Here is a 17,439-nt window from a genome sequence, read left to right as displayed (position 1 = left end):
AGTTTTTTACTATCAACAATGGTTAGACATATAAAAGTTTTTGTTTTATATATCAAATACGTCGTTATTTTAGGCAGTAATAATATTTATATTAAATGAATGTATTTATAGGTTGCTGAATCATATCCGGTTCGAAGGACCACCAGATTTTACGGACTATTATGTTCTCAATGAGAATACTCACTCCTCACACTCGACAGAGCTCTCCTCCGCTACAAAGTTGACTGGAACTAGACCCTCCCTCCTCGTGGTGAGGTGCAGCACCCTCCACCAGTCCGGTTCGGCGTCACTGAGTACTTCCATCCGGTCGCCTTTCCGGAATGATATATCGGAGTCCGCACGGGCTGTGTATGCGCATAGCGCTTTGACGATGCGTCTTCCACCGTTTGTTATACCTAGCAAATAAAATATTAGCAATTTAAAAAATGTAACAAATTGAAACTGCATTAATTTATGGAATCCTTTATTAATTTGATTATTTTTTTAAATAGGTATGTTAATTTACTTTTCACCGTTAAAGTACATAAAAATCGTCTCCAAGAATACCTCTATCTGATTCGTATTATGCCGCTAAGCAGCTGTGCTTAGGTTTGAAAGATGGGATAATGGTTATTGTTAGTCCTCATATCCTAATGGCACATGGACGAAACAGTGTATTTTATGATATCCATGATACTGTTAATGACTTCAGATGACTGTTACCACTTTCCATCAGGTGGGCCGTCAGCTTCTTTGCCATTTGCAGTTACGAATATATATCATGAACATTTCCGATATTTTATTGTTAAAAGTTTCGTAAGTACACATTATATTTTAATGTAATAATTGCCGATTTAACTTACGTGTAATGTTGTCAAGAAAGCTCGACTAGTTTTGAGACCATTCGGGACCCTTAGTCTTGAGTGACTGTGATGCGAGCGCAAGCTTGACTGAAGAATGGTCTTAAAATTAGACGATCTTTCTTGACCAAATTACACGTAAGTTAAACTGGTGGTTATTACATTAAAATATTTCCAATATTGGTAAAATGGATCTATATTAAAAAAAAAGCTGAAACCGAACCGAATGGTGTCAAACTAAAATGTTTTATAACATCGATCATTGACGTTGCAAGCTGCGGGCTTGCCGGCCGCTCCATATGTTTGTATAAACAATGGCGTAATGACATATCAGTGCCGCCATTGTATCCGATATCCGAGCAGGAAATCTCAGTTTAGAACTGATACAATGCACCCCTTTGTGACTTGTGTCCGTAACTGTTATAAATTGCACTTTATGAGCATGCTTATTATCATTTATCACTAGATACTAAGTGGTATATAACTATTTTTATGTAGTGTGGAATGGACGGCCCACTTGATGAAAAGTAGTATTTGTCACCTATATCTACAGTGTCTTGGACGTCACATCGCTATATAGACTAATGGCCATTGTAAAAATACTCTTCTTTTAAAGTCGGTTAAAATGATTTTGTTTTCTATACCATATACACAAATTTATGGATTAAATATTGTAACATGGGGTTAAATGGCAATAACAAAATGGGACCCCATGGTAATATCTGAAAATAGGATTAAGAAGAGGCATCCGACGAAATCGAGTTGCAATCGGGGATTTTCATTCAATTGACGTTTTGGCGCTATGAATGAATTTCCAAGAAATTATAATGTGATGATAATATATTACCTGAATTCTGAATCAATATACATATACTGTTTCTGCGAAAAATACTTTATTCACACGGGAATATAGAAAAAAGAAACTAGTTCAAGCAAAAAAATACGCAGAAAATATTATTTGAAAGTTGGGAGTGAGTAGTTGGATGTTTTAGCTTGGCAATGTATGCCCTAGGGATGATTTAGGATTGAAAATCACTTAGTTTTTTTATGGTTGATAATGAAAAAGTAAGGTCGCTGTGCTATCAGTATACGTTGGTGGAGTACCAATCAGGTATAACAGGTGAGGACAAAATTAGATCAGTTGGCCAATCTTGACAAATTCACCAGGAATTAACTACTATGGTTTCCAGAAGGAACTGTCTGAAGTTCGAGTCAATAGAGTATATTGCTAGCAATGAGTTTACTATTTTCCGTTATTAACAATCTCCTACATTTTTTGGTAGTTATCACATTGTAATTGTCCTGAAACTACATAGAAGTTTTACTTACATTTGCCAGGGTTTCGTGTGCGTACTATGTCGGCGAGCGGGCGCGACATACCACGGTTGTTGGGCTCGCCTGTGTACCGCGTTTCCAACGATGGACACGCGGTAAAGCCCGTTTCATTCTTGTACGCCGGATATACTGGAAGAACGGAAATAATTAATTATTTACCAGAAGGAGACTTTGTACAATAGTCGTGTTTTTGGGTACCTCTATCCCAACCGTAAACATATCTACAAAGAATCCCGTGTCTTGTTCCATTCGTGTTTCAACTGTGAAGCAGTTGTGTTTGCATGGCTGTGTTTCGGTTTGAAGAGTAGGATATGGCGTGAGTTTACTGGGTACAGAGGAATAACACCTGAGTCCTCAGGAATGGCAACGCAAGGGGGGTATCATGGGCGAAACAGTAAACTCTGTTGTGTCCACGGCACGGCAACAGTTACCACTTTCCATCAGGTGGGCCGTCAGCTTGTTTGCCATTCTAAGTTGTATAAAAAAAAGTATTACAAAATGAATAGTGAAATATGGTAATAAAATTACAGGGTACGGAGGCATAACATCTTAGTAACTTAGAATGGCAACACATAAGCATACTATGGGCACCTTCTTCTCTCACGTCTTTAGGTATTAGGTATTTGCATTAGATAGATCATAAAGCTTGGTCTTTATACTCTAAATATCATAAAAAAAATTAAAAAGTAACAGTGATTCTAATTACAACAAATTATCTAGATAATTAAGCGACTTCTTAAAGACGGAGGTTATTAATTTCCTTGTTTATACAAGTATACTTATGTTTATGTGAAGCTATATCGATTACATTCGATAAGCGTTATTACTCCCGTGTTGGTCCCATATAAATTTATAAAATTTAAAATTGTTATCGCTATTCAATCGCTGCGTCGCGCTTTCTAAAAGCGGCTTAATCATCGCGATTGGAGTATATATCTGTGTAGCAGACGCGCCACGATGGCATCAAGCTTCCAAAAGCAATTCAACCGCCGATCATTGACGATACAGACAGAGACTACAAACGTGACGAAACAAATGTTGACTAGTAATAGTGTTATTCTTATTTAAAAAAGATTTAAGCACCCATATGTACCCTATATTTTTATATCTAGAAATGTAGCAGTGAACAAAAAGAAGTATCTAGAAACAAGATATAAAAATTTTAATTTGGTACTCGGAGTCGTATTCATCGTGTAATGTCTACATAGAATAGGCTACCCCTTCTTTTTCTGTGAGTGTCGTAAGAGGCGACTAAGGGAGGATGAGGGATGGCCAGTAGCGTTCCTTTAAAAATATCTCCAAAGCCTAACTGCGGTTGCTACTCAGCCTGCCAAGCATGGCAACTACTGGCAGCATTCCCCCGTTAGCAGTTAAAGGCTGATATGATGATGATGATGATGATGATGAATCGTGTACTATTTTATTTCGTAACGTAACGTGTAGTATTGTGGGCTGTAGCCCTAACTAATGTAACTGACCTTTTAATGAACAAATTTGGAATTGATTAACACCATTATTGGAACGTACATTAATTGTAGTTTCTAAACAATAGAGATGACCTCAAAACACTATTGTACGAGTAAACTGGTATTAAGCGATGCAAATTGAAACTAACTGGGCAACTTTTAGCATCGTGCGAAAATATCTAGACCATTGTTCTTTTCAAGGAAATAAATTACGCTCGGTTGTCTTAAAGGAATTTTTAAAGCGCCACTGAACACGCAGAATAGTCATGTGAATGTAACTGTAAAAACATTTTGATTAATATATTCAGGAAGACGGATCGGCTCATCATTATTTCGACCTCGTCTTTAATTCTGCTATAAAAAGTTGAAAATTGGATGTCTCAAAAAATAGTCTCCTCTAAAAACTTAAGCATAATTGAAGGTAAAAAAAAGGAATAGCAAAAACATTTGGAACATAACGAAGTGTATAATATACATACGTACTTAATTAAATATAATTTAATGGTCATATACAGAAAAAAAAAAAACAGAAAAGCTATTCGATTAGGTCGTATTATTTGTTTTATCATTATTAGTATGCGTAATAGTGCGACTATGATTCACAGTTTTGATAGTGCGACAATTAATTATTTCGTAAGATTAATTTTGCTTTGGAAATATTTGGACAATTTTTTTTGTAGCTTTGCAATATTTTTTTCTATTTTCACTAATCCCGTATCATCAGAATACTTGAAATGAAGATTCAACTGTCTCACACACGCGTACTTCGCTCTAATAACTCTCTTACTCTCTCATCATCGTTCTGCTATTCTTTCTAATTCCATCACTACTCACGACTCTGGAATGCACCAATCATTGACATAAGTGTCCAACAAATTTGCTCTAAAAAATACGTCTACAAATCTCTTATGAAGAAACTGTGAAAGCAGTTCATCACCATCATCATCTTTATCTCTATCACCTTTTATCTCTATTTTTGATTTATTGGTATTATAGTATATTATTGTGGATATATGTATATTTATATGTATATGTATGTTTTTATGATATATATTTGTAAAGGTAAGTAATATTTGTTTAATGTATTCATGTAAGTATATTTATATGATTATAATACGCAGTAGTTCTCCATTAACTTGTAAGTCAATAAGGATACGTCTGTTATTTTCAATTTTTCGCCGCATAATTACAATACGTTTTTATTTTGCCAAAAATAGACTGGGAGAGAATGCTTATACAGCATTAAGTCCCCCTTTTGCACCTAATTTTTTTTTGTAATGTGGTCAATAAAGAAAAATTAATTAATGGTCGCATAAATACTAATCGTGGCGAAACTTAACAAAATAACATAAATCTAGTAGCTAGAAATTGATATTTTTATCACTAATACCATAAGTTATATAAGTGACGTCAAATCTCATGAGACAAGTATCAAATATTTTACTTATTACTGCTCAGTACTAATATAACTAAAAGTATGAATCGTGTGCACTAAATGGATCAGATTCATTAAATATTGATGAAACATCAAACGAACGTTATACCTCTGGGACTTTCGTAATATGGTTGATTTAAATAAAATCAACAGAAGGCATTGTTACAAACGGCCGTCCATTAAAAAGTATTGTATGTTATGAATGGAAATATGGTACGGTTATAACTATGTATAGGTATAACCCAACCCTAGCAGTAAAAAGGGATTACTCCTTATTTTACTTTTCTTGATAAATATAAAGATACGTTTATCTGGAGGGAGGCAGCTTATGTGCCTATTTCCAACGACTTTTGTATGAAATGGGAGATACCTATTTCTATAGCAAAAACAATTGTATTCGACACCATGAGCCTATTATAACTTTTATAAGGATTTATTCAAAGCGTGTGGTCTCGGCATAGAATAGGTCTCTCCTTTCTATCCTGTAAGTGTCGTAAGAGCCGACTAAGGGAGGGCGAGAGATGGGCAGCAGCGTCCCTCTTAAAACATATTTAAAGCGTTACTGCGGTTGCCAATCCGCCTGCCAAGGGTGGGAACTACTGGCAAAACCCCCCAAGGGGGAGGCTTATGTTCAACAGTGGACAGTTAAAAGCTGATATGATGATAAGGATTTATTACAGAAGCTTTTAAATCGTCACCATGAATCAAAATAATCTGATTAGCAAAAAGAAGCAGTTTTTGTAACAGATAAACAGAACTTTGGTTGCCATCATATTGTTTCTTCTGCCTGCTTATTGTGCTCACCTAGTAAGTATAGAAATATAAAATAATGGCAACGTATTAAAAATATTAATTTCATCTATGGGTAAACATTATCTGGTGACTCAGTAAACATTAATTTATTACAATTAGAGATCATTGACGAGATAAAATTCAAATCAAATTTAAAATAATCTTTATGTTCTACCTCACTGGGCTCTTTTAAAACGTCATGCATGTAAGTTGGTACTCGTATATCAACCGTCTGGTATTTACCTTTTAATGGAATAGAAAAAAGTTTTTGTGCTTCTAACTAACAATGGGACTCACCCAAAGGTCTGTCGGGGTCATGGCGGCGGCTGCAGCACTTATTCCCCATGGCGCGGCCCGCCCGCTACGCCGCGCCAAGCTGCTTCTGAAATCAAAGAGAAAACAATCATAAATAGGCAGGTATTTAAAAAAGACATTCTCAATTAAACTTATAAATTAAAAAGTCCAGAAAGTTAAAATGCATATATAAGAAAACGTACTTGTATCATTAAGTATGGTAGTAATTATATTCCCCACAATTTTATTTCGTGAAGAAAAAAAATGGTCGATATTAAAGTATAAGGCTTTAAGTGCATTACCTAAAGTATCGTGCTCCATTGAAATAAATTTTTATGACTAGATACTAAAATCAAATCTATAGACGTTTTATCTATGATACAATACATTCTGAATAGGTAATAAATTATTTAAGATTTTGTTCCACAAATAAACTAAAATTTCTATCGAGACAGAATTAATACAAGGCCAACACGTTAGCAAACCTTATCAAATTAAAAAAAAATATAATTCTTTTTTTTAAATTATCAAATTATAAAAGTTATAAATTTTTTTAATAAAAATAAAGAAAATGAAATATAAATATTTTTTTTTTTTATTAAATAATGAACGTAGTTTCAAATTGAGAATGTTGGTTTGTTAAAAATAATTTAAATTTTTGTGGGTCACTATTGATAGTGAGAAATTTTATATATATAAGCAATATGCGAATAAAATCAATCAAATGCAAAAAGATTCAGATTTGATGCAGATACCGTATAATATATGATTGATCAATCAACCAATCGTCTGGTTATTTCCTTATTTAGGGTCAGTCCTGCTGACACTTTCACGGGTATTTAACTTACATCAAATTATCGAAATACATTTAAGTAAATTGTCAGTATTTTATTGGATGTATCAAATCCAGGTTCTCGACTCATACGACTGATAATGAAAAAAGTTCAATCAGTAGGAACGATTGTATTCGTACATATTGAGAGGTTTGTTGTGTTTTGCTTAAACGGCTGAATTTGGATAAAATTTGTTAAACATACACACATATTACCATATCCAATATCCAACGCATAAAAAACATTTTTTCCCATTTCAGGAGGGCAAACCCTGATATAGCTAGTCGCATATTGTTCGGTTACAAACGCTATAAATCTACTCGCCCTTATCACAAAACAGGTACTACAATAGTTCCCATCATCGCGTCCCACGTACTAGTAGTTGCTTGATAATATTTGATGGATCGATGTATACGGCAGCATTATCACCCAATGGTGGTATTACAACCAGATAATTGATAAAACTGTGATTTGTATTATTTATCCGACGAAATACTAACATCTAAGAATAAACCATGGTATAAATTATATTCTTCTACTATACAAATGTAAAACTTCGTTATATATTTATTATTTATATATTTATTATTTAATTTTGAACAATAAACTGGACTACAATTTGGTACTTAGATAAATTAGGTCCCACATTCTAGATTAATACATAGAAAATTGTTATTTGAATTCGTAAGGGCAAAGCTGCGTGATATAGTTAAATTATCATGCAGGTACGTATGCAATTATTTTAAATATTGTTTACTAGGAATTAAATTAAGAATCCCGTGTGGTTCCGTCGTAGAATTGCCAGCTCTTTCTTTCCCGTGGGTGTCGTATGAGGCGACTAAAAGAATTTTATGCTTAAAAGATGGGCAGCAACGTCTCTAAAAGCCTAACCGTGGTTGTTAACTCGCCCGTCAAGTAAGGCAACTACTGGAAAAATCCCCCAATGGGGGACGCCTATATTCAGCAATGAACAGATAATGGTTGATGGCATGATGACGAAATTAAAATTCATATTTCGTATTCATTATGTTACGCTTGGCAGGCGAGTTGGCAACAGCAGTTAGGCTTTGAAGGACTCTCGACCATTTAAATATTCATACTATAGTGAGGACTTACTTCTATTTGTGTATTATAGATTATCAGAAATTATAAATTAATATTGAAAATTGTATTTTATTGAAAATAAAACAATATTTTATTAAGTAATCATTTTATCACTAAGAAGAATCAAAATATCAGATAACCTTGTTTTTAAAACTCCACAAATTAATTTTTAAAATCATAAATAAACCTGAACACAATAAGATCAATCCGCCCTAAATGTTATTTCTATTAATAAAATAAAAATTCTGAAAAAAGAACAAGCATGATACATCTTTTTGAAGCTAGCTAGGATGTAAATATTCACATAGAGACAAAACTTTAATGTTAAAATTCTTATAAAGATTCCCTGTGTTATTAGGTTTGTTCTCAAAGTTTTTACGACTCTGTCACACCTGTACGGAATACCGAGTATTATTGACTTCGCAAATTCTCTATGAAGTCTGCCAAAAATATCAGCATTGTTATTTGTGAAACTACAAATCACCCTGTCTGGCCTTGACAATCGAAAATAATATATTGTCTTGTCTAATTACGCAACCATTATTTTCAAATATCTACTTTGAAATGTAACATAGAAACACACGTAGCACAAAAGGAACTGAAATCTTTTGATGACCTAAAATTATGTACTTATTTGAGGTAGGCCAATTTATAATGTCAACGTTATACCTGTCTATTACAGTTAAATATATTAACCAAGGGATAATAAAACGATGAGAGATTAAATAAGTCAGTTGATGTATTTTGAGGACTTGCAGCTCCTGCGACTTTGGCTGTAAAAATTTGTATAAAATGCATCCTATATGTCAATCTAAGATAGACTACTTCTATGTACCAGTTCGACGCTTAACCTCAAATATCCTCATAGTGCTAACACAATTTTACAGAGAATACAGAAAACATCTTCATTCAGAATTTATTCTAAATAATATAAAAACAAAAAGTAAAGTATGAGGGGGCTTCCGGTAATATATATATTAATAAACGGTATTAATTACATATAGTATATTATCGTAAAACAATAATTATTAGAACACGAGCAAAATATATCTAGATCTAGACACGACAGATGACAACTGAGTATCACAGACTATACAAGTATAAGGTGCATGATGCGTTCCTATTTATCATAAAGTGGTTAGTTTTAATAACACAATATAAAATTGACGAAAATTTCATGTTCCTTAATATTGGCACTTCAGCTGTTCGTTGATCAGTGGTCTTGTCTTCCTTTATGTACTACACCGCATAAATTTCCAGGTATTATTGCTTAGTTTAATAATCCGTGGCCAACAAAGCCGGGTGACATTTTGTCAACAATTCTAATACGCGTGAGGAATACACAATAACGTCCGGCGTATTGGTATTTGATGCCATGAATAGGGCATTAATTCTATAGAAATCAATGTTTTAAATTCTAAAGAATTGATTGATATTCAAATTATGGCTTGAGTATGAATTTTGTAATCCTCATTTAGAATTATTATGAGAGAATTCGAAGTGCAAGGGAGCTAAATATGCCTGTAATGATAATAGACTGTGAATCTGTTTGTTATCCAATTAGAGAACTAGCTTGTTTAAGTAATTTTTATCAAATTAATATACAATCAATGTATATATACATACATTAAGAGAAATTATTTACAAAATGCTCCGCTTTTGTTGATATTATTAAAACTTATCAGTTTTGTACTCATTCTTGACTTTTTATAAGATTTTCAAATCATCTCCATTTTGTTTTCTATGTACCTATTCTTAATAATTCGTTTTTTTAATCCAATAGGATTTACTCTTATGTTTGTTCGCAGTTTTTCTTTAAAAAGCAGAATTCCTCATGTTGCCGAGTAAAATTTATTTTTCGACACAAATCTATGTTCAAATTATAATTATTATTATTTTATAGTATATTTTTATTCTAATATGTCGAAAATAATGAAAGATCTCATAGTTTAATAATTTTTAAAGCTACGTCTACTTGTGTAATTGCCGAAAACATATTTGTTAGGTAATGAGATCATAAAATTTTAATTGTATAATTACAAGTGTTATAAAGATACGATTCCATGGAATATTTACCTTTAGAATAATAATCTTTATGCCTGTCGTAAGTAGAGACTAACTCACCTTAATAATTTTGGTTTTACCTTGTATATATAATTTTTAAATATATATAGATCTACTTTTGCGTTTATTGAAAAACGAATCAACGCATTTAGATAGAATTAAAGATTTTTTTACTTCGATTAAATAACAATTTTTCTCAGAATTAATATAACTTTTTTCCTTACTTATTTGCATGAAAACCGTAATGGCTGCGATATTTTTTTTTAGGAATTGCGTAGAATCAAAGATTAAGAAGATAATCCTTCGGATATGATAAGAGTATTTCATTAATTTGACGATAAAGGTTTAATTTTATCAATCGCTATTCTGATTATACTTTAACGATCTATTTATTACTAGCTTTTACCCGAGACTTCGTTTGACCGGGATAAAAAGCAGCTTATGTCATTGTCCATCGAATGTTCTATATCTCAAATTTCATGATAATTGGTCGAGCGATTAGGAACCCAAGAGGTTAAAATCAAGTACAAAACTCATTTTCACATTTGTAATATTGGTAAGAATAATGACTAGTTTTTAACCCACACTTTGTTCGTTTAACTGGGATATATGTATCTTGTACATGATATGATCTTCTTCAACCCAAATAGTAGATAGATACTCTTTATGGTTTCCTCTAAAAGATTACACTAGTAAACTTATTATAAATACAAACAATTACAATAAAGGTTGCACTTAGATTAGTACGGATAATTCAATTAGTAAAGTGGCAAAGGTAACAAAATGTAAGGTATGCAAAAATGTTTAAAACAAAGACACTTTTCCCATATAATAACAATATTGGTAAGCGTATCCATAACTACTTTCATGGCTCTTACTAAACCCTATCTTTATGTGGTAAAGTACAATTTCTTTCGTTGTTTACTCTATCCTCTCCCCAACTGTCTACATGGCAAGAGTGACAATGAAAAATGAATTGTTTACCTCTGTACCTTGTGTAGGTGCTATGAAATTCGAATCTGTGAGACTTTTTCACAATTGTTACTATATATACGTAGATATATTTTAGCGATTTCGTTTTTTTTTTTTGTAGTAACGCTCCGTGATTATTAACCGATATTGTTTTTTTTTTTGCAATCACTAGTATTATTCCTCTGTTAGTCCCATATTTTGTGACAATCGAAACAATAGTCCGCGTTCTAAATTAAAATATTTCCAGACAAATATATTTAGGAAACATTTTGTTGTACATTGGTGTGTTGCGCCATAATTAAAATTGTTGCTTTTTTAACGCAGCAAAATGTATTTTTTGTTATACCAAAAAGGTGACAAACAAGTATTGAACCCGTCTGGATGGTAAACCATCACGCCTATGGACGCCTTCAACTCCAAAGGTGTCACGTAACGTCGATCCTGAAGAAACCTTAATATACCCTTTTGAAGAACCCCATACTGTAATGTGTAGTATTTTTAGTTGCTGTTAATTTTTTTTTTATATATTTACTGTTAGTAGTCTAGAGATTGCAAAAAGTTATGAGAGTATTTGCACGACCACGATAACACATTGAAAAAAAAAATTTATAACTTTTTTTTATATTATAGAGTTATACATAATATTATCATCACAAATTAAGAAGTTTAATGGTGATTACCGTATGTAGGGGATCGACGTAACATGAGCGTTTATGAAAATGTATTCCGTAAAATTTCCACAAGTAACACAGATTTCAATTAAATATATTTTTATTCATAAAACTTTATTAAATACATAATATAACAATTGTTTAACTTAAGCATAAATAAGAATAATAATGTTAATAATCTGAATATTGAACGTGATTTTGATAAACTTGATAATATATTTTTTTTATTTATTATAAAAAATTCATTACATAATTAACTTATAAGCTACATTTAGAAGAATTAGAGAGATTTATTTTGAATACATTTTCTAATCTGCCATTTGTATTATAGCAGTTTGTGCTAAATTAAGTATTGAATTAAAAAAGGAAATGAGCAAGTTTTAAGGATGTTTTTCATACAGTTATACGTAATAATATTTATAAACAAGTGTTTATAAATATTATTATTTGTACTTGTAATAATAATAAAATTTAATTATAAATAGAATTAAATGCGGTCTCGTGACGCACATGAAGTGCGTCACGCCATTTCACCGCATTTAAGTCTTATTTTAGACTTTATATTAAAGTGCATTTAAGTATTATTATTATTATTATAAGTAAACAGTTTAATTTACCTTAATTCAGATTATAATTTCTTTTGTATGTATATAGTTACTAATTGTATAGCTATTAACAATATTGTTTATTATTTATCACATTATTTTTGCACCATACATATGCTTTATATACAAACCCTGTAGATACTATCTTCATTCGGGTTTTCAAGGTTGATTAAAAAACATCCTTTCAAGGTATAAGTTTGTTATAACCCTATATTTACATTAAAAGTGAATGTATAAAAATCATTTGAATAAATAAAGACACCGGTATTATAATGTATAAACGTAAATTAATAGTTATTTGATTGTCTGCAAAGCGTTATAAACACTTCGTTATGAGTGATTAACGTTGCTAAATATGTTAAGTTGCAATAACACTTCAGAAGTGCTGAGAGCCTAATCTATGAAGACGAAAGTGAAGGTGGTGGTGCGGTGGTGGAGACGGTTGCGGGGGACGAGACGCCCCAACGACCTGTTGCTGCCCAATCAATAACATCACCAATGCACCATTGTTCCCAGTTCATTGTTAAAATTGGTATAATACAACCGTAAGGTATTCAAACTATCATTTATTGAAAATTGTGCAAACAGCTCAAAATATTTGTAGAGGCAAGGCTATTTAATACAGATATTAAACACCTGTGTTCATATTTGACACAATGGCAGCTTCTTATTCGATAAAACGGTATAGTACCTATTGTTCAAATTGAGAGGGCAATAGGCATCATTGGAGGTCTTAATTCTCGAATGTTAAATAAATTGCTATAATATTGTAGCGGGCCGTTTGTAATGCATCTACATCAGCTGTACCTGCTGCTGCTGCAGGCTAGGTTACTACCACTTCAGCTAGTAGATACTTTGGATAATAAACAGAATTCTTTTTTTGCAAACTATTTATTATATTTAATATATTCCTTCATTGCACTTGAAAGAAAAAGCAACAACGATTAGTTTAACGACTTGTTAGCAAGGGTGAGCTTATCTCTGTAAGACATCTCTTCCAGTCAACCAAGAGCAGTGAGAGAAAAACTGATGAGCAGGTAATCTGTGCAGGCAAGGTACAAGAAAAAAAGAACCTAAATAAAAGGTATTGTATTGTAAAATCTTTATTGTACATAATTCACATTTACCACTGATAAATTATTTAATATACAGTGGATACAAATAATAGGATACAAATAAAATAAACGTATGTTTATTTTATTTGTATCCTATTTACCATAATATTATATTTATTTATAGTTTGTGTATACAAACTATAAGTAAATATAATATTATAGTTCACATAAATGCATTATTGCTGTGCACATAATGCAACCAAATATATGCGTAGTATGCAATAAAGACATTTATAGGTATCTATCCAATAATTTTTTTACAGTTTTTTATTAGCGATGTTTTATTCTTGTAAAATTGATAATAATTATGTGCGTATCGAACAATGTTTCACTTATTATATAACAACAATTTTGCTGCGGGCCATAAATAATGTTTCATTGGAAAATATATATTTTAGTAACACAATCTTAAATAATTTTTTAAAGAATTAATGTTATATTAAATCTTTTGTAAATGAAAAGCAATTTAGAGAAGAAAAAATGTACAGTACATTGAAGGAAACTTAATTCGCTCGCCGCGCATGTTCCGAGGCCGGTCAATAACCCGAGCGGGCGGAATCTTGAACTTGAACCACAAAGCGAATGCGGAAATGTCTTTTATTCTGTTTTCCAATTTTGAATAGACAAGTGCATTTTGCTTTGCAAAAATATAACAACTTTAATCGTAACAAAACACTCCGATGAATGGCGAGATGTTTCGTGTAGATACATTAGACTGAAACAACATATTCGAATTGAGAACACGGAGTCATGTTGCTACAAATAGATTTTGTTTCACAACAGGCAGTTTTTTTTACTTCGAAAACGAAAGACGACAGATTCATTCGTCACAAAATTGATATTGAGCCAATATAGGAGTAAATCCTAGCGATTCGAAAAAATCGAATCGGTTCAACGAAATTCTATAACATAATTTCACAGTTTATGTGCCGAACAAATAACACTGGAATAACACTCAGAGTAACCATCTATTAAATTCGTGTGGAGGCGAAAGATGTGCGTGGACGTAATAGCAGTCGGAGTTTGATGGCTAATATAGAAGGCTGTAGAACTTCTGGTAATAATAAATAATGGTAGTCAAACTTCAAGTGTTAGCAATTGCACGCATACTAATGATAGCGGAATTAAACAAAATAATTCTTATCAAGTAACTAGTAATTCCATAACACACAAAAATATTGAAGAATTGATCCACATTTTACTAAAAAAAGAGCTATTGTTGATTATCTTCAGCGAAACGAAATAGTTTGATAAACGGTGAAGTCCAAATACGTATAAAGAAACAATATGGCGAGCAAAGACATTCATTAGCAATTTATTCCGAACCAACATAACAACTGATATACAAGCGTAAGCGACACGGTTAATTACGTCATAATAGATTTACGTCAATCAGATGTTTTTACATTTTGTATAGCAGAAGCCTAATACGAGTGGAACAATATCTTTTTTGCTCCATGATAAGTACACAATTTACAGTTTAAAATTTGTTTGGTGCAAAGTAGCGCTTAGATACTCTATGCAGACATTCTAGACAAGCGATTCTATCGATGGAATCGTTATAGCTAGCGAGTCCACGAAATAGAATGAGATAGCAACGTCTGATGTCTCATTTCAACTCATGGAGTCTCTTGCGATAACTATTTCATTTGATGAACTAGTTTGCCACTTGTAATATAATAAGGATAATAGTTTATTCAGTAAACAGTGTTACACTTACAAAAAAGGTACATACAGAGTAAAATAACATGCATAGGAGGCGAAGGTGTTAAGCAGTATTTGCTTAAATGCCCCCCCCCCCCTCCCGCTCAGAGTTATGCTGTAATAGAGGAGTTACAGCACTAATTTTCAGCTGGAGCCATTTGGATAGGACTTCATTTAAATTAATATGCTTACTTACATAATATTGAACATACATATCTTACTTATATATGAGGGCAGGTATCTGATTTTAATATCTATAGTATTGTAATTTGAGTAATTCTTTTATACAATTTAAAATGACAGACAAGCTACGATGTCCAATGGAAAGTGGTAACCGCTAGTAGGGACAGAACCGTGCATATCGCGGTACACACTGGTTTATGCGTTCCTATTCCTGAGAACTAAGGTGTTAAGATACCTCCGTATCCTGTAATTTCATAGCCATATCCCACCATTCACACTGAAACGGTAATTCAAGCACAGCTGTTTCTAATACTAGTCTGAATCGGAATTCCACAAGTCTCTGTTCTTAGGAAGTTACAACTAACCGCAAACGTGTAACATAACTCGAGATCCGTCACTTAGTAGTTATTAACGTGATTTAACTGCGTTCAACCATCCGATATTTCGAAAGCGTGTCGTGCCTCCGATCTGTCGCATCAAGCAACGAATTTTATTAGAGCACCATCTATAAATTACTATTAGGGTGAGGGAATCCTTATAAATATACATAAGAAAGTGAGTTTGTTTGTTTGGCGTCTTAACGGCTCAACTAATAGTCATAATGTTGTACTATTTGGATTGGTTGACCTAATAGTCAAGGGATGGCAGCAACGTCTCTCTAGAAACATCACCAAAATGTAACTGCGGTTGCCAACCCATCTACCAAGTGTAGTAACTACTAGCAAACCCCCTCTTATGGGGAAGGCCTATGTTTAGCGGTAGACACTTAACGGTTGATATGATGGTTTGAATTGGAGAATAACGAAGTATGTTATTTTTTATTTTAGTCACGAAAACGAAGTAACAGGCAAAAGCTAAGATCAGTATCTGTTTTATTCATAAATAAAACGGATATTGATATGGAATGAGCTCCCTGCCGAGGTTTTCCCTAGAGACTACAGTATGTGATTCTTCAAAAAGCGTATATTAACGTTTCTTCAGGGTTGGCAACGAGCACGTGACACACTTAGTGTTCCATAGACTACAGTTGCCGTTTATCTGCAGACAGACTGCATTCTTGTTTGCCACCTTAGTGGTATAAAAAAAGGATAAAAAAAACTTCTTTCCAAATAAAGAAGTTTAGGTATTCACTACATATTATACATATATAGTGAAGAAACATAGCGTTACATTTTAATCATACCAATTGCATATAAGAGTTACCAGTTATTACAGCACAGATAGTACAATATTCTAGTAATTTCATTGATACCGTAAAGATACTAGTATCTAAAGAAAGAAGGAAATATTTTTATTCAAATAAACTTACATTTAAGAATTTTTGAATAGTCAGTTTATTTCAGTACCGCCCATTCGGAACGCAATTTCAGCCAAGAAGAAAGGGCTAGAAACTCAGTTGTTCCTTTTTTCAAAAAGTTTAATTATATAATCGATATTTTGATATCGATACTAAAGTGGACAAGAACTAAATAAGTTCTTGTTATCGACATTTCGATAATATTGATGAATACGTCCCATCCCTAATTACCATTTCTAAATTCATGTAAGGATGGTCTTGAAACGAAAATGATTGACGTATCGTTAGTTTACATATTTATTGATATATTACGAATACAATATTACACATCATTTCGATATTTTCTTGTAATATAACAGAAAGATATTTGTTGGCATCTGTAAATTACCATTTCCATACTAAAGTTACATACTAAGAGTTGTCTAAACCAAAAGTGATTGATATTTCGTTAGCCTACATTTTTATTGATACATTATAAATACAATACTACACATAATTTGAATATATACCAGTCACTTTATGAATAAATGAATAGCGACATTTCATGCATTACAATATTCAAACATCGATTAAATTAAACCAATAATTCTAATCTAACCAATCAATCTCAGTACTAAAATAACACATATACTCGTATCTAATTCGATAAAATAATCTGGTTAGTAACAATACGACAAAACAGATAGTTCTATTTTTTCTTTATATAATAAAACAAACATATATAATTAAA

At 32.3% G+C, this 17,439-nt stretch overlaps 1 protein-coding gene across 2 annotated transcripts in view; it reads right to left on the bottom strand.

Moving 5' to 3' along the window:
- The window catches only part of LOC113521262 (tyrosine-protein kinase Src64B), a 70,527-nt gene that overhangs the window by 6,227 nt on the left and 46,861 nt on the right, over window positions 1-17,439 (bottom strand). For both annotated transcript variants that reach the window (XM_052894042.1, XM_026906748.3), the window contains 3 exons: window positions 6,165-6,249; window positions 2,169-2,303; window positions 185-395 (listed from right to left, as the gene is read on the bottom strand). In XM_052894042.1, the coding sequence (XP_052750002.1) occupies window positions 185-395; window positions 2,169-2,303; window positions 6,165-6,213 (395 nt within the window). In that variant the 5' untranslated portion in view covers window positions 6,214-6,249. The remainder of the gene's footprint in view (window positions 1-184; window positions 396-2,168; window positions 2,304-6,164; window positions 6,250-17,439) is intronic.

Source organism: Galleria mellonella, unplaced genomic scaffold (genome assembly GCF_026898425.1).
Source record: "Galleria mellonella isolate WM207_F2 unplaced genomic scaffold, CSIRO_AGI_GalMel_v1 utg19, whole genome shotgun sequence".
Classification (NCBI taxonomy): Eukaryota; Metazoa; Arthropoda; class Insecta; order Lepidoptera; family Pyralidae; genus Galleria; species Galleria mellonella.
The sequence above is the reverse complement of the archived record's forward strand: the minus strand, read 5'-3'. Positions and strand labels throughout refer to the sequence as shown.